Source organism: Thermobia domestica, chromosome 5, assembly GCF_964235325.1.
Source record: "Thermobia domestica chromosome 5, izTheDome1.hap1.1, whole genome shotgun sequence".
In the NCBI taxonomy this organism is placed as follows: domain Eukaryota; kingdom Metazoa; phylum Arthropoda; class Insecta; order Zygentoma; family Lepismatidae; genus Thermobia; species Thermobia domestica.
In genome coordinates this window covers 147,297,765-147,316,665 of record NC_137458.1, presented here as the reverse complement: position 1 = coordinate 147,316,665, position 18,901 = coordinate 147,297,765, and the positions used below count along the sequence as shown (strand labels likewise).

The following is an 18,901-nucleotide window of genomic DNA, read 5'->3' as shown; positions in this document are numbered from 1 at the left end:
GTTATTATTAGAATAATTAACAAGAATTCCACTTTTCGTTTTCATTCGCACTTATCGCGAGTAATGCCGAATTTCGCAAAAATTCGCGATAATATAAACGTGATTTCTGCCTCTGAAACAAAAAGTTTGAGGTTTCCTGAAACATATACAGCGAAAAAGTTTCGTCTCTAATAATCGTTCATTATTTCACACTCGGTTGCTTCATGGTGAACAAATATTAATTTCAATGAATCGGTCAATATATTAGTGTTGCCAGACACAGCAAGCGAAATTACACATGCCTTCCGTCCAAATTGCACAATTTTACACACAAAATAGAAGACAGCCCCCACAAAATTGCACAATACATAACTACCTATCTATAGGCCCTATGTATATTATGTCTGATGATGTTCATATCTATACATACATCGACTTGCCATTGTTCAAAGATTCAGCGTTTGATTTATTATTATTATTATTATTATTATTATTATTATTATTATTATTATTATTATTATTATTATTATATTATTATTAGTAAAATCGTCACCTTCTTTTCGTTCAATAAAACACCTCCCATCCCTCTCATTCACTATGTTCTTCGTCTCTTTGCATAATGGCATTTTCTTGACAAGTGGTGAGAAGACAAAAAAGACTCCGTCTCATATTTTGGCCAGCATCAAGGATCAATATTAATTCATATTGCCTTGCTTGAACAAAGCAGCTTTGCTTAGGGGTGCTAATGGTCATGACACCCGCTTCTGAAAAACAAGAAGTGAGGTGCCGAGGGAGCGAGATATGTTTTAATGAGCCGTCCTGGAGTCAGGCGTTGACGCTCGTAGATTTTAGAAGGAAATTTTCAGCAAAAAATGGAAATAATAAATATTTGAATGAAAGGAACTTTGCAAAAATAATGATCAAAATTTTGAATTGTGCCAAACTACACACAAAATGCACACAGATTGGCATTACACACAAAATGCACACAAAGGACAAAATTGCACACATTTTGTGTAATTACACACACATTGGCAACGCTGCAATATATATGATATGAGCCGTTGCTAAGTGAATGGATAAATGATGCATCCTTATCTCCCTTTATCCGTTATCTTCCTTTATGGCAACTGTGGAACAAACCAACAAAGAAAGCAAAATGTATACATACTTTATTAAGCAAAGCATAGGAGAGGGAGAGAAATGCAACGTTTCTTTTTTATCGAAATAATGTAATATAAGTATTTCTGGTGAAGAGTGAATTGATAAAAGGAAAGTAAGACATTTTAAATCATATAAACCCCTCAGTATAAAATATATAATAAAAAATAACCAATTTAAATATAACCTAATGTATAGGTCTATATATTACGTATCTGACTCCCTTCTTACCACAGTTGTGAGGTTTACTCTTTTTTTGAAGGCTCTGTATAATAATGTGGAAAAGAAAATAATAATAATAATAATAATAATAATAATAATAATAATAATAATAATAATAATAATAATAATAATAATAATAATAACTATATTAATAAACATGAAAGTCTGCACATTTTAAAATCCCGATAGAACAATGCCGGGACGGGACATTTTCTCCAAAATCGTGACAGAGGTAAACCCTACCTACAGTTTAGGTGGAATCCGGATTATCGTAAATGCGTTAAAATTCCAAGGGCCTCCCAACAGAAATCGAACCCGGTATCTCCTGCACCAAAGACACGCGCGCTATCAACTAGACCACCGAGGAAGACCATAGTTGTTGGAAATGTATCGTCACATATAGAAGGTAATCAGAAAACTTCTTGCCATTTTTGACGTCTCATGAATCATGCGCTCATAGAGAGGAAACAGAACGAAGAGCGTGCTTGCGAAGCGACCGGGAGTTAATCTGAAAATACATCTTCCGTAATACAGGTACAGTTCGCAGAAAAAAAAACTTGCAACATGAGCATGTAAGTTTATTGTGAAATGACGAAGTCTTTTGCTCCAAAATAAGTGTGCAGCGGAGGACGCCGAGGTTTCTCTTGCGTGATTCGGGCCACTTAGACGTTATATTGATTCTCTGGGCTGTTAGGCGTAGTTTCACAACAAATTTAGATGCTCATGTTGCAGGTTTTTTTTTGCTGCGGACTGTACGTTCGCACATACAGCAGTCATAGCTCGTCCAGTGTCGAAGAGATCTGGAGGTATCGAAGAACCTTGTTCATGTATATTTGTAGTATGATTTTAAAATGGGATTAGTCAGCTGGCGCATCAAATGACGCATGTGCCAGGCATTTGGGGAAAATGCCGTGAACGAACGCTCCATCAGGCATTGGTTTCAAAAATCCTGTTCGGGAGATGTGAGCCTTTCGGACGAACCTCACAATGGACGACCACATATGTTGGATGGCGAGGCCCTGAAAGCAGCCATCGAGGAGGACAATAGTCTCACGTGTGATGAGCTTGCAGAAAGGTTCCATATTTCCACTGAAACAGACAGACTGCACCTGCATGGCATAGGGAAGTCATACAGGTTAAGCAAGTGAATGTCCCACACATTGTCGGCAGCTAACAAGGAACGACGAGTGACAATATGCTTTTCCTTGCTCAGACATCTTTGATCGTTTGCTCACTGCTGACGAAAAGTAGGTCTTCTGTGACACTCCTAAGCGTACCAGAGATTGGTTGTTGTCACGTGACCCTGTTTCATACACCTCAAGACCATCTCTGCACGCACGAAAGGTTATACTTCCTGCATGGCGGAATTGTCAGTAGTGATGCATTACGAGCTCCTTCCACCTTGTCAGATCATCACTGCTGACCTCTACCGTAGTGGTTGCAAAGGGTGCACCGTGCATTGCGGCAGGAGCAGCCAGCATTCCGAGAGGAGACCCTTAAGCAACTTGCCATGCACCATAGTTACCGGACTTTGTGCCAACAGATTACCAACTGTTTCATTCCGTCGAAAACCACGTCCGTAGTGGTTCCTTTGCAAACGAGGGAGATCTACGTAACACACTCATGGACTTCTTTGCATCCACGACCGCTGAAATTTATTGCGCAGCTGCACGAAAGTTGACAAAAGGTGTTGGATACAGATGAAGATTACTTAGGGACCTAAATGTACCGTACACTGTGTTGCCGTTTGTTTATCACTGCTCTAGAACGGCAAGAACGTTTTTGATTACCTTGTAGAATTGAAAAAATCTGTCTACCTATTTATTTACAACGCAATTATCTAGATACTAAATATAATTTGAATTTTGTATTTGACTGGGCAATATTGACATTAAAAAACCAAAAGGATAAGTTGGTGAACAACAAGCAGTTTGGAAAACGATGCTTCAGACATGTTTTTCTTCGTTTCTTACTGCGTTCTTCGATGATAAAAGTTGAAATACACCAGTTTATTGCAAGGAAACGTATGTCACACATATTGGTCTATCGTTGTTCCAAGCAGTGTGACATTTCTGTTCTTTCTTCACTGTTATAAGATGAGAAAAAATCAAACTTACGGTAATGTATCATTCGACATTATAATCAACGTTGAGAGAGTTGGAATCTGATCACTGGTTAGACCTCCTGGTTTCGAATCCCGGATCGCTGGAGCTATACTTTCTACAATGTTATAATAGTTTTGTGTTTTGAAGGATTCTGCAGCTATCAACGCTTTCATTCCAACTTTATTGATACAATACTCTAGCTCTGCTGGTTGATATGCAGGATTGATGTTAACCTGAAATTAAATGTAATAATATTTAACATTTAGTCGAGTCAATGAAAGAAAAAATATAAAATGTATTGTGTAATTTTGAAATTTAGCACAGTTGTGGGAAGGAGTGTCATAAACAACATAATAAAAGTCCCCAAGAGTAGGCGGTGGAGAGGGTTTAAAGGTAGATTTTCAAGTGTTTCTTAAATATCAACGATTATGGGGTTTACCAAAGAAAACTCAAGTACATAATTAAACTACATTAAATTTCCTACGAAAATAGTTCTATAATAAAAATGATCGAAAATAATATTAGTGTCGAATCCACAGTTTTCGGATTGATCGATCCTTACGTTGATTTGTGACAATTCCGATGTGTTTTAAGTACAACTTTAGGCCCCAGTGATGGTTAGACTCCTACACACCTAGGAGAATGAGAGAGGTGATGTATTAAATGATCAAAAACGACCGATATTAATGTCGAATCCATAGTTTTCGGGGTTCCTAAGTTGATTGGTGATAGTTCCCAGTTACGTACTCAGGGGAGTAAGATCCCTAGCATCATTAGGAGGGCTTGGGAAGTAGGGAACGTGTAAAAATAATTAAAAAGTGACCTATATTAGTACTGTATCGGATTCATAGTTTCTGATACGAATAGTTACACTCGCGATGCAGTTTACTCCCATTACATTTAGCTTCATTAGCACCCTAGGGGGTAGGAAGGGGATGAAATGTAAAAATAATCGGAAACAACCGATCGCTCAGATGAATAGTTTCATTGTCGGTATCGGTAAAATCCAAGTTCATCCTCTATCGGCATGATGGGGGGGAAGAGGTGAAAAATAAAACGTCTCAAATGATCCAGATTATTGTCGAATCCATATTTTTCGGGGTCGGTAGCTGCTAGGTGACATTCCCGATGACATTTAAGTTCAAGTTTGGCAAGAACATGCATTCCAGTTGATTGGAAATTTACATGGGGCAACACCGAAGATTATGCTCATAGATATATTTAATGTAGGTGCATGAATGTACTTGCTCGCGTAACTCTGAAACAACTGGAGCAATTTTAATCAAACTTGGTAAACATATGACTTACAATCTGGAAGAAATACAATGGGAGTAAGACATCCCAAGGGTTGGAAGCTGGAGGGGGTGATATGTAACAATAAACTAAACCGACCGATATTAGTGTGCAGTCCATAGCTCGGGGTCGCTAACATGGGTATTGATGTTCCTAATACCGTGTAACTCCAAGTTTAGCGTCATCGGCAGTGGGAGGGAGCAGAGAAGAATTCATGAAAAAACATTATTCGGAATCAATGGAAAGAAGAAAAAAGAATCGTATAGGGTATTTAAAAAAAAAGGTTTCAGAAAAGAACACTTGCTAAAAGACATGATGGAAGGATGAAGAGGAAAGAGATGATAAAAGACTACAATTAATGAACAAGGATAAAACGAATAAATGCCATTAAGAAATAACGCGGGAACTGTAGCTCATGGAAGTTTTAAATTTTTAAAAACTAAGTTCACCTTTATAATAATGATCAAAGTTACGTACCTAGGAAAGTAATTCTCAATTTATCAACTTACCAACACTAAACCTGCTTTGGCAGCGCCTAGTTGAGTAAGATACCATTCTATGGAGTTAGGGCCCCAAAGACCTAACCTGTCTCCATGACGTAATCCCACATTCAGTAGTCCTGCAGCAATTTTGTTTGCCTGTAATGAAGTCAATAACAGCATATGATTTTTGTTGATTCCCAAAATTTCATATTTTAGCATGAAGCACATCATTAACATCAAAATTGCATAATAATAAAAAGCTATTTCATAAGGGAAATAATGTCAACATAATACTTGTAAGTGCTATTGATTAGTGTTTACACCAGAATACCTTGAGTTGCTTTAAATAGAGTAGTTCGTTAATGTCACATAAAGATATATAATAAGTCATGCAATATTTCCACAACCCAAACAGCAAGGGAGTATATACGCCGTGATCAACCGTAAATACAAGATCAAACTGGTTTTAGAGGTAATGTGGCAAGCGAACTATTTAACACGGAGACCGTCACAAGGTCAGATTTTAGTGGCAGTAAAAATAAGTACTTAACAACGCCTGATACGTGAATTGTTACTATGAGCTCGAGCTCGGGCATAATGCCACGGCAGAAACCCAAAACATTTGTCATGCGAAAGGGAAAGGTGCAGTGGACCACAACGTAGCAACTCGTTAGTTCCTGAAATTTCGTGCAGGTTATAAAAACGTCGAAGATCAGCCAAGATCCAGCTGCCTCAGGGTAACTAATAGATTCTGAGATCATACGACACACCATTGAGGAAAATCCATCCACCAGCACACGACGATTGTGAAACCAACTCGGAATATACCAGCCCACTGTAGTGCGTCACCTTCATGGATCCGGGAAGCTGCCGAACTATGGTAGCTACATGAAGTCAGAGTCAGAGGAGGGTGGATGTGTGCCGATAATTGCTGCAAAATCAGGGAGAAGTGCTTTACCTAAAATGAACTGTCACGAACGACGAAAAGTGTGTGGTTTCCTAAATCCATATGTGCAAAAGCAATGGTTGAACAAGGGCCAAGTTCCACAACCGGTCGTCAAATAGAGCCGTTTCAAGCGTTAAAGCCATGCTTTGTGTCTGGTGGAACTACGAAAGGGTAATTCATTTCGAGTTCGTTCCTAACGGCACTGCCGGTGTTTATTCTCAACATTTGGAGCGAATGTATGTTGCATTACACCAAAAATATCCTTCATTGGTAAACCAAAAGCGCGTCCTATTGCAACAGAATAACGTAAAATCACACGCGGCTAGAACACATTTCAGGAACTTGATGGCATCGAACTGATGCTACACCAGGCATGTAGACCTGACCTTGCTTGTTCCGGTTCATAGAGACTTCCTGAAATCACGATGCTTCACCAAGCAGCAGGAAGTCAAGACAGCAGTAACTTACATCTTTGCCTCTAAGAACAACACGTGATGTCGACGTGGAATCAAGGAATTGACAGGAAGGTGACTGCAAACAGTTCAGTGTGAGGAACTATACTTTGAATGTTAACCTGATTTCATTCTACTTTAATAAACACAGGTGTGTTCTATAATAGAATATTGCAAGTGTTATGATTTATCCTTGTATGTATAAATTCATTCGTCACGCTTACTGCCCGTGCAACTTATACTCTGAACGAGTATTGTGTTGAAATTATTTTCCATGTGAAATAACTATTCATCGTTAAGGAATCTTAATGTTAATATAGGGTTTATGATGAAATGTGAAACTGAGAATCAACTGATTTTATGAAAGGTATAACCTATTAAGAAAGAAAAGGCTAATCATCTTGAATCAACTGGTTCAATTCGAAAATTTGTAATCGTCCAAATCTAAAATTACGGTATTTATACAATTCTGAAATACTGTTTATTACACATGTTGTATTAATTATTTGCAGTATATTGAAAGATTGTCTATTTTGGCTAAGTTTAGAAAGACATTAACTTAGTGGTTTCCATGAGGTAGCCGCTAATCGAAATTATTATATTTTGAGGATCTGTTTATAAAGGGAGAGAAGTGGGGTGCCGTAGCAGATAAAGTATCTACCTATCAATCGGATGGCGTAGACTCGTTACCTGGGTAGAGTGGGATGTTTTCCTTCCGTTCTCCTTTCGTTCCAAAGCGATGTGAAATGGATACATGAGGAGCCCTGTGGTCTTAAAGGGTCCAGAACGTGGTGCATCACTTCCTATACTTAGTTCAATACATATATAATAAATGTTTATTTTTCAATAATATTTTGTTCAGGGGGTTTAAACCCCGAAACACCCTTGCGGACGCCACCATATCAAAGTCAATACAGTGTGGAGCTTTACCTTCACATCGTTCGTGAAACACCTTGCCCTATCCCAGTTATGAGACACCTTCATTTACAAAGGTGCTGGAGAGTTACATGTCTTACTAGTTAGTCACAAATCTGAATATAAAAATATTGAAAAAATTCTATCAACAGTCGTATTCAAAGAAATTTCAACACCCACCTGGCTTCCATGAATTCTATACTACTATCCGTACTCGTATATGCATTTTGAACCGGAACACTAAGACAAGGAAGGAGACATAATTTTGAAGGAGGGGGTAATTTGAGTTCATCTTACATTCTTGACTGTTAATTTTGTAGACATGTATTTATATGTGCAAACACCTAGAAGTTTTAGGCAATGCTGCAGGTGGGCGCAGCGGTGGCTCAGTTTTCCCTAACAGGAATAACATTTTGGATACTGTCCACAAGTTTAAATAGGAACAGTATATCGATCTCGAAGTTCAACCGATTTTCTTTGCTTTCCATTTTTTAAATCAAGCCTTTGCTAAAAGTACTTCAATCGACTCCCTTTGTTCCGAAAGAATTTAATGATCAACTCATTTGCCACGCTCCCGAGAGATACCTAGGTATTTTTCCGCCTCTTCTTTTGAAGTATAGAGACATATAAAAAGTAACTAGACATTTGCAATATAATGAAAAGTAATGATTTGAAGGTCAATAATGATCATAATTTATTTGTCACTCCAGGTGTGAATTAGTGTGAAGATTCCACAAGAGAAGTAACGATGCCGCGACACAAAGGAGCAAAAGAGTTGAGTGATTTTGAACGTGGTTGGGTAATAGGATAATGCGACGATCTCGATGCAATTCAAAAGCAAATTTCCCGAAACCTTTAGATTCCATTATTCCCCACAATCAGGTTATTATCCGGTAGAAAGATATCAAAAGGGCAGTGTGAGTACTCGCTCTGGCGAAGTAGACCAAATGCAACGCCAGTTGAGGTTTACAAAAAGGTGTGTGGAACAAAATTCCAAATGCAAGGTTGCACACATGTCAGAATACTGGAAGTGAGTTGCCAGATATCTGTATCAAGTAAACTATTATGGGAGAGCTGCAATACGTGAACCTTGCTTCTAGAGCCAATATTGCTAAGCGGAAGCAGTGAGCAACAAATATGGTGAGACTCGATGTCAACTTTTGTGCCAGGTAATCTCATGGACGCAAATGAATCTGAATACATCGACATTTTACAGAGTGGTCTGTTATTGATATTTTTCTCTGGTGTTGTTTGGAAAGATAGCAACTCTGTTTATGAAAGTTGACGCGATATATATTGTCAAAAGTATCTAAGCCTGACAGATACAAAATAGTGTCCAAAACTGCCATGAGTCAGTCATTCCTCGGATATGAATCCAATTGATCATGCCTGGGCCAGCTAGATCGTGCCACCAAACGGCGTCTCCAAAAACCCACTTCCCGTGGAGAACTTCTCCAATATTTGCGTAAAGAATGTGCCAAAATCACGGAACTCATTAATTCCATATTTCAACGGGTTAAGAATTTGCCTCAAGCTAGAGGTCGATCAAAAGATATTAATTAGGCTGTATCCCTTAATTATCATTTGGTATCTGTATTAAGTGGGTCCAATTAAATAAAGAATAAAGTTTATAAATAGTGTAAATATATGTGAATTTGTGACTCACATCAATGGTTATAGTGTATTGCCAATAATCCAGCGAACTGTGACATGGAAAGAGTGTATTTTTTGTTTTATTCTTTACTGTGAGCGTTATCTAGCAGTGTCTTCGTCTATTGATCAGTTATTGATTGGAACTGAAAGAAAAGAAAACTCAATCAGCTCTCATTATTTTTTCTCTCTGTGTTAATTACTGTGTACCAGAACATTAAAAGCAACAATGAATAAGGGTGCCGATTTCTCTGTAATTTTTTTGGGGGGGGGGCATTCAAATGCAGAGGGTATATATATGAAGATTTTAAGATAAATTGCACTAAAATTATGCCAAATATTGTATAATATTCATGAATACAATAGGGGGGCCCACATGAGTTTTGGGGAGGGGGTAGCATTGGCGGCCTTGACAATCAACTTCTTTGTTTGAGAACTACAGACAACTAATGTGTTTTATCCTAAGTCATTGTTTTCCCTCTTAACTTTATGTAACGATGTTTTATGTAACTTTATACAATTTAATGCCATAAGCATGAATAAACTGAGAGTTTATCCACTGTTCCACCTGCCTCGTGCACTTTACGCTCACACCTTGGCCATCTTTAGAAGAAACCAGCTATCCATCGAGCCTAGATGGATTCTTGAAATACCTTCATCTACTTTCGGACTAGGAAATCGATCGGAAGTCTTTGGGTAGTCTTACAAGAGTTACTAGGAAGTCATGGCAGCTCACTTATTAGCTAATCATCGGAATTACCGAGATTTGGATACATTGAGAAGGTAGCGAAGCCAAAGTATACACGACCAAGGTGATTCCCCACACAACCCGAATTCTTTATCTTTCCCTAACCAACAACCTGTCTTTCTTCCTCAAAGAAAACTGCCTACTATTCTCGTTGTCTACAAAATCATACTGCTCGCAGCACGAAAATACCAAGAGAATATGTCATCCGATCTTACGCTCTTCTGAGCCAAATCCCCAAAATCCAAAGTGACTAGGTCTGGTTTAAGTCAGAGAATTATATCTTCCTGTTCAAAACAGTTTTATAATTCCTCCTACTTTCACCGTACTCTTTAATAGAGTTTTCTATTTACTATTCATCAGCATGTGTCTGTATTTCGTGTAAGAGTTCACATCGCTAAAATTCTAACCATATCTTAACTTTTTCGTGTAATATCCTCAGATCAAATAAAATAAATTTGTTAAGAACATCGATATGTTAAGCATGCTTATGACAAACATATTCACCTTTTCTCTCACTTGGCTGAAAGTCAATCTCTCATTTTGATGAAGCGATACAATGGCTTCTCTGTCACTCCAGCGTTCAGCAGCCGTATCTAAAACCTGCCCAATAGTTGCAGATGTCAGTGGTTCATTCCCGGGACAGTGCCAGTAGCTCCATTTGGTTTGAGATAAATGTACGGAAGATGTGCCATATCTGAAAAAGCAAAATTTTGTGAAAAATGTTCTCAAAAGTTTCACGTAACACAAGGGATTACTCTAATTCTAAGGGTGATAGTAAGAGAGTGTATACATTTTAATAAATTGATATTATAATTGGTATCAGTAATTGATCTCTAGAGTGCTTTACTTGTTGAAGATCTCGCTACCTTTAAGGATCTTTTCCACCCTTATAGACTGTTAAATATGGCATATGACATATCAAAAAGTTAAGAAATTACATTTTGTAAATTATATACACTTTTTGTGCGAAATTATATTTTTGTACTTAATGCTAGCGTAGCTGTATTAGTTTATATACTCTTAGATTGATATCAAACTTACTTGTGGTTATATGGTTAACATACGCATATTTGTCAATGACACTCGGATTTCTCTTCCGATGGGAACTCATATGGTTTGGATACCACGTTAAGCTGTAAGTTCACGTCTTATATGATCTCGGTGCTGAGAAGGTATGGTCAAACTGCAAACCAACCAATGATAACCCAATTTCAGGAAAATACAATGTTAAACTTCCAGAAACATTATCGCGAAGAGTAAAAAATTCCTACATTGCGTCGTTCATAAATATACTTGGACCTTAGCAGATGGAAAAATACATAATCAAATTGATTATATTTTAGAAGGTAGGAAAAACAGTCTACATAATTGATATTCGGTCATTTAGAGAAGCTGGCTATGATACTGATACTGAGCAGCGATAATAAGAAAGAGATTACAATTGAAATAAAGGAAATATTCAACATCTGAAAACAGAAAGGTTTAGTTTAAAAAAGTAATATAAGAAAACCAGGCAAGAGTACGCTATAAGTAAAATCAAAGATAGCAACCAGGGCCTAAAACTGAATGGTCTTCACCAGATACTAATGAAGTAAATCTGGTAGAGGACGATAGGGGAACAATAGAAAAAAAAATACAGAGGCTTATTAAATGCTTGCAGGGACATGGGTTTGGAAATAAATCCAGAGAGAATTAAATACATGCAAGTTCGCCGGAATCGTAATACTGTAAATTAGGATACGTCAAAATATCAAATAATGCTTTCGACAAAGTGGATATTTTTAGTTGTCTAAAATCAAAATTAACATACCAAAACTATATCAACGAAAAAAGTCAAATGTCTACTGAAAGCAGGAAAATCGTGTTATTATTCAGTTGAACATCTTTTGTCTTCGCAAATTCTGTCGAGGAATTTGAAGCTTAAAATAAAACGATAATTATGCTTGTTGTGCTGTATGGTTGTAAAACATAGCCGCTTACTCTGAGGGAAGAACGCAGACTGAAAGTATTCGAGAATAAAATCCTGAGGCGAATATTCGGACCCAAGAAAAATGGGAATGGGAAAGGGGAATGACGGGAACTTCATACTGAGAAACTGCATAATTCATACCGTATACCAAACATTTATATACCGTACATTAATTTATACCGTATACCATAAAAGTTAATCAATTCTAGGAGGTTCAGGTTGGCAGATTATGAAGTCAGAATGAAAGAAACTAGTAACGAGCCAGAATGAAAGAAATCCAATCGGAAAACGACCATTAGGAAGACCTGGGCGCAGGCAAGAGGACAATATTAAGATTTATCTCGCAGAAATAGGAATACAAAGTAAAAACTGGATCCAGTTGGCTAAGAACAGAAGTCAATGGAGAGATTTTGTGAATACGGCATTGAATCTCCGGATTCCATAGGCCATAGAATTAGTTAGTTAACTCATAGAAAGTGACAATACTTTTCAACCTAGAGCACGCGGAGGCATCTTAGGAGACATGTAAAATTTAAAACTAGTATTAAGATCGACTTTGTGGTTCAAAGTTCAAATAGAAATATAGTATTTATGAAAATACATAAAACAGATATAATACGGTAGTAATGTAGAATTAAACCCTCTATACTGATATCTAGTGGTTGTTTTATATTGGCAGAACTTTTTTGTGCCTATATGGATAAGATAAGCGTCTGTGGCGTGGAAAATTTCGGTTCGATTCCCAGTGGGATTTCATGTGGTTCGGATCCCATGTTAAGCTGTAGGTTCACTTTCATATAGCTTCGGTGCTGAATAAGACGCTAAACTCAAACTCAACCAAACAATCTTTTACTAGCAAGAACACATTACTTTGAAAAATAATGGTCGTAAAAATATACTTATCCTACACGTCCTTGCCTCAGTGACAACGTATATACCAAATAGGTCACTGACGTGATGTATCTGACCTAATATTTTACACATTGATATACATAACTAAAAGCAATCCACTATTTACAGCAGGCCCGTATCTAGGGGGGTCTAGGGGGCCGCCCCCCTCCTAAATTTTTGCTGGCCTCCTTAAATTATCACGGTAGGCTTGCAAATGAACTACAATATGTGATGAACTATAATATGGTCGGGTCGGGCCCCCCTACATTTGTGGGCTGGCTACCGACCTGATTTACAGTGAGATGGGTTGGAAATATCGAAAGTCCGAGAATTATATTTGGAAAGTGAGCAATAGTTGCAGCTTGGCTTACGTAACGAATTGGCAAAATCTGAACAAAATCTCGGCTAATATCTTTTACCGTCTCAAAGGAACCGAAGTTTGAAAACTTTGAAGATATAGGCGTATGTAATTGTTTGTAAAAAATATTGAAAATAGAACAACCATTCCTCAATATAGTGTAGAAGTATGAGTATCTTTGTAGTGTAAAAATTACTTATAAAAATAACTTAAGTCAGTTGATAACTTTTGCTGTCGCAATATGTTCAAGGATTTATCAATAGTCGTATTAACGTGAGACTTCAAGCAACTCTTTACCATTTTTAACACGTTCTTTAAACAAACTCATACCCCTACAATTACATTTATGTAAGACTAAGCCATTATCGAAGAAACAGAAACCAAATCAAGTTGAGACACGTAATTATGTGGTTTGGTTACAAAACCTCGCAGCCAGAACCTTGCGGCGACAATCTCGCGGACCAAAACCTCGCCGGGCCAAAACCTCGCCGCCCAAAACCTCGCGGGACAAAATCTCGCCTGGCCAAAACCCCGCCTGGGCATAACCTCGCCGCACAAAACGTCGCGGGCCAAAATCTCGCGGGGCCAAAACCTCGCCTGGCCAAAACCTCGCCTTGCCAAAACCTCGTCGTCCAAAACCTCGCGCCCCAAAATATCGCCATACTCAAAATATCGCCTGACCAAAACCTCGTTGTAATGATCTCGCGACACAGAATCTCGCCTGATCTAAATTAAGCGAGGCGTAGTGTCGCCTGGGAAGAAATGTCGTCAGAATAAAACCTTTTCACGACGATTTCTTCAATGTAGAATGTTCTATATACTACTATATGTATATATTTAGTAATAACAGATAATTACATTTAAAAAATGACAAGAAAAATTCTAATGCATGTTTTGGAAATCTATATATATAAAAATTAAATGACTATGTTTGTTACATTATACCTCTTAAGCCATCCTACCGATCTCAATCAAATTTTCAACATAGATGAGGTTCGAGCCTAGGATGTCTTTGATAATTTCATTTTGTCGGTACAACAAAAGGGAGGGGTAGTGGGATATATATATACAGAGCTGTAGCAAGAGATTTCGGCGCCAGCGGCGAAGTAGAATTCGGCGTTCCTACTCTCACCACACCAAGCTCTTCCTTCCTTTTTTCTTTTTACTTATAAGAAAAGCAGTAGATATTGTTATACTACACTGAATTTTATTAAGCTGCAGGCGAGGTTTTGGCCCGGCGAGATTTTGTCCCGCAAGGTTTTAAGCGGCGAGGTTTTGGCCACGCGAGATTTTGGGCGGCGAAGTTTTGGCCACGCGAGATTTTGCGCGGCGAGGTCTTGGCCGGCGAGATTTTGGGCGGCGATGTTTAGGCCGCGAGATTTTGTCCGCATCCCAATTATGTATGTTGTAGGTAATAGCTTGAGTGTGGTCAGTGGGATAGTGTTGTATAGCAACCTATGTAGACCAAGGGGCAAGGGGGTAATAACTTCCCCTAGGGAACTTTTACTACTATATTAGAAGTGTTCCTTACGGTCATTAGAATCAAAAAATAGTTCTTGATCAACATGTAAGTGTAACACCTGGGTTCTAGGGCCCTTAACCATTTAGCAAACCTGTATATTTACAGACGTCGATGGAAACTCTTTAAATGACCGTAGATTAGACCGCTAGTGCAACACTGGAACAAGTTAAACCTCGATCGATTTGTAAGAGTGTATGCTTTCAGTTCACGTAACGAACGAGACATTTCTGCGTACAAAGGAAAAATAATTGAGGGATATTTAAGAAAATTTCCCTTTAAAAAGTCCCTTCTCGCGATTCTTTTAGTTATCACGTGACAACACTGCAGACTAGCTGAATAATAAAAGTATTTAAGTATTCTGTTTTATGTTCAACTTAAACTGAAAATTTCGTCTTCATCCATTAAATAGCAGCAGAGAAAATATGTGTTTTATAGTCTTCACAGGGTTCATAATAATTTATTTTCATGTAAGTACGAGTATGATTTTGTGTCAATGTTCCGTTTTATTTTTCTACAGAAAACAAGTGATGGACAACAAACAATAACGTTAAGGTTGGCTGGTTGAGAACTAAGTAAGGCGTTCTACAAGTGCACTAGGATATTCAAAACATGTCAGTGTAGCAAACTTCAAAAAATAGGAACATCAATGCCTCTGCAATGAATAAAAGAAATCGGGTAGAAGACACCGTTTAGTATCTACAGATCGATGAGGTCACGAAAAAGTTACAAATAGATCTTATTTAATCTTAGATATAACAAGGAAAAATCAATGTTGGTTAAACATTCATTATATTTCACATTTTACAGTATTTTGTAAAATCTCTGAATGTTTTACATCATTCGTTTCAATGTTACTTTCACTTTTGTTAGGTTTCAGTTTCAATATATCTACTGAAACTTTATTTTTAAAAAAGTCTCATGTCGTGTGGTATGATTTGACTCGTAAAACTATCAGTTTCCATTGTTTAAAAATGCATTGTTATTATTATGTGACATTTATACATGATAGCGAACAATAATATTTTCCGGTGTTATTGGTTTCCAGTGTGTTTGGAAAACAATCAGAAAAGAACAATTTAAGAAAGTAAAAACAAGATGTACAATGTGTGAATTTAATTTGTGAAAACTATTGCAACAATAGAAAACATGTCATACGTTCAAAATATGACAAATAGTAAAAATGTATATCTTTGGCAGCCTTTGTTACACTCTAAGTAAGCGAGAACTGTAATTTCATAAAGAAGAATAAACAAAAATGAACTAAAACATAAACATACATGAATATTGATGAATTATCTTGATAATATGTCAATAATATCTATATCCATTCCCTCTTTCTCTTGGTTAATATGTGAGTGATTATTGCATCTCATATCTAGATGGAGAACTTTGAGCAAATAGAATTTATCATTCACTATGTAAGAACAAACTAAATTTTAAAGTTATGTTACTCGAGTGGATTTGAACTTATAAACCTAGCATTACTAAAACAATGTCTAAAACACCTCGGCTAACCATCCACTACCGGCGAAGTCTCCGAACTTGATAGCTGTCTTCATGAAATGAAGGTCGGAGAGAGAAAGAACGTATAAATTTAACGTTCAGCTTGAGCATTAAGGCTAAATATTGTGTGAAACTACAGTCTAAATATGTGTCTTCGGGTGTTTCTTTATAATTATATTCTTTCATAAGCCATTAATATACATTAAACATTGTCCAGTTCAATATTTTATCCAGTCTACTCGATATTCTGGTAAATCTCTAACCGTGGCCCGCGAAGACGTGAAGTGTTACCGTGCACTCAAACGTACTTTTTATACATACTTTCCGTTTATTACGTTATTTTATATGAAACTTGTTTTATGACATGTAGAAAAATAAAATTTATAATGTAAACTACTTGAAACTCAAGTTACCAAATGCGGAAAGCATCTGTGGACTAGCGATGGTCAACTTTCGACTTCTCGGCAAAAATTGGCTGCCCCGGAGTGACTATCCGCGGTGCCCAGCTTCCGTTTTGAAAATTATACCACCAGCTGCAAAGACGCGACGAAATGCGAATGAACTACAAAATTACTCTCTGGAAATATGTTAAATCGTCTATATGCGTAATTTGTTTACATTAAGGTAAGTCTAAAACACTAAAAAAAAGTACCCCGGGTTGGCGCGAATCACCAACTTTATAGTTACTGGGCGCGTGTTCTTCCGACTTCGTCACAGAGGTGATGAAGGAAATCTCAAACGTAGAGGGGTAAATTTTAGATGTATTTTGACTTTGTCCTGGCAGAGTGTACCTTAATGTAAACAACCTGAAACTGAAGCCGTTGGCTTTTAAATACAAGGAAAGCTAAAATAGTTGTGAAATAAATAACATTTGTATTAATAATGTAAATTACCGAAAAAATGTAAAACAAGAATATTTTCAAATTTGCCACTTTTCCATATAAATTCCAACCGAGTAAATTTTAAATTCATGATAACTTTTAAAATTGAACAAAACTTCAGTTTTTGGTATTTAACTTTTACAAAAACGTTGACACGTTTTTATAAAAGCTATTTTTGGAAGAACACTGCTTTCCTTTTATTAATTGTGACTCGCAACATAATACCCAATTGCTCAAGTGGCCCGATGTGTTCAAAGCAATATTAGACAATAGAAAGACTAACTACAGTCTATCTACTAGAAATGTTCCAAAATATTGGTTAGCCTGCTTGCGTACGGTTTAAGATTCAAACCGATTGTGTTGGTTTATTTCAGAATCCAAACCATAATTGGTTTTGTTCGGTTTGAAAGAGACACTGGGTTGATCTTTTTGAGAATACTCTTACATATTTTGAAGCAAAGTTCGAATGATATGTAATGATTTCTTTTTAGATTTTAAGTAAATATGGATCTGCTGTTTCACTTTTGGATGAAGTTACGATTCCCCATGTACTTCTCGTAATATTTTTGGAAGAACACTAATGATCAATAGAAATTAGAACCACTTTACGGCTCGTTAAACCGTTTAAAACCGGTTTATATTACAAACCGAAGCTACGGTTTACGATTCCTCTGACCGTCCAGATCTACTAGCCTTGACCATACACTGGGTCTGAGCTTATATATATATATATATATATATATATATATATATATATATATATATATATATATATATATAACTAAAATGTAATGAATATGATCTCTCTGTAGGTCAGTGATACTCAATGCTGTTTTGAACCCATCGGGCCACTTGCCCAGTTGGGCATCATGTTGCGGGCCATATTTAAAAAAATGAAAGCAGTGTCCTTCTAAAAATCACTTTTTAAAAGATATTTCGATGTTTTTGTACAAAGTTAAATACCAAAAATTGATGTTTCTTAACTGAAAAAATACTCTCAATGTTAAAAGTTGTTAATATGAATTAGGACTTCACTCCATTTGCATTTATATGGAAAAATGGCAAATTCGAAAATAACATTATTTTAACATTTATTTTGCTAACCGAGATTTGGCTACTTTAACCTTCACTTGGAAAGCAAAACGTGTCAGTGTTTATTTGTTTTTTCTTTTCGTTCAAACATTTTTTTTCTTTTTTTCTCTCCCCGACCTTCGTTTCATGAAGAAAACTATCAAGTTCGGTGACTTCGCCTTAGTAGAAGAATAGGCAAGGTGTTATAGTAGCTGCTGTAGTAATCATAAGTTCATATCCACTCTGAAGCAACATAACTTTTAAATTTAATAGTTCTTACATACTGAATGATAAGTTCTCTTTGCTCAAAGTTCTCTATCTAGAGACGACATGCAATAATCACTCACATATTAACGAGGAGAAAGAGAGAGTGAAAATAGATCCTATTTTTTCTTTTGTTTTGATTGCGTTTTCCACACACACTGGAAACCAATAATAACACCGGAAAATATTCTTGTTAACTTTAATGTGTAAATGTTACATAATAATTATACAGTTTTTAAACAATGGAAACCATGATGGTTTAATGAGAGTCAAATCATCCCACACGACATTTTCTTTATAAAGTTTCAGTAGGTATATTAAAACTGAAAACTAACAAAAGTGATGGTAACGTTGAAACAAATAATGTAAAACATTCAGAGGCTTTACAAATACTGTAACCTGTGAAATATAATGGATGTTTGACCGACATTGATATCTCCTTGACATGCCTAAGGTTAAATAAGATTTCTTTGTAACTTTCTCATTATA

General features: G+C 36.7%; 1 protein-coding gene across 2 annotated transcripts in view; it reads right to left on the bottom strand.

Annotated features, from left to right (window-relative positions):
- LOC145686157 (medium-chain acyl-CoA ligase ACSF2, mitochondrial-like) overlaps nucleotides 1-18,901 on the bottom strand; it is a 130,277-nt gene that overhangs the window by 93,425 nt on the left and 17,951 nt on the right. For both annotated transcript variants that reach the window (XM_081759155.1, XM_081759154.1), the window contains exons 2-4: nucleotides 10,458-10,647; nucleotides 5,270-5,398; nucleotides 3,480-3,700 (exon numbers count right to left, since the gene is read on the bottom strand). In XM_081759155.1, coding sequence (XP_081615281.1) covers nucleotides 3,480-3,700; nucleotides 5,270-5,398; nucleotides 10,458-10,647 — 540 coding nt within the window. The remainder of the gene's footprint in view (nucleotides 1-3,479; nucleotides 3,701-5,269; nucleotides 5,399-10,457; nucleotides 10,648-18,901) is intronic.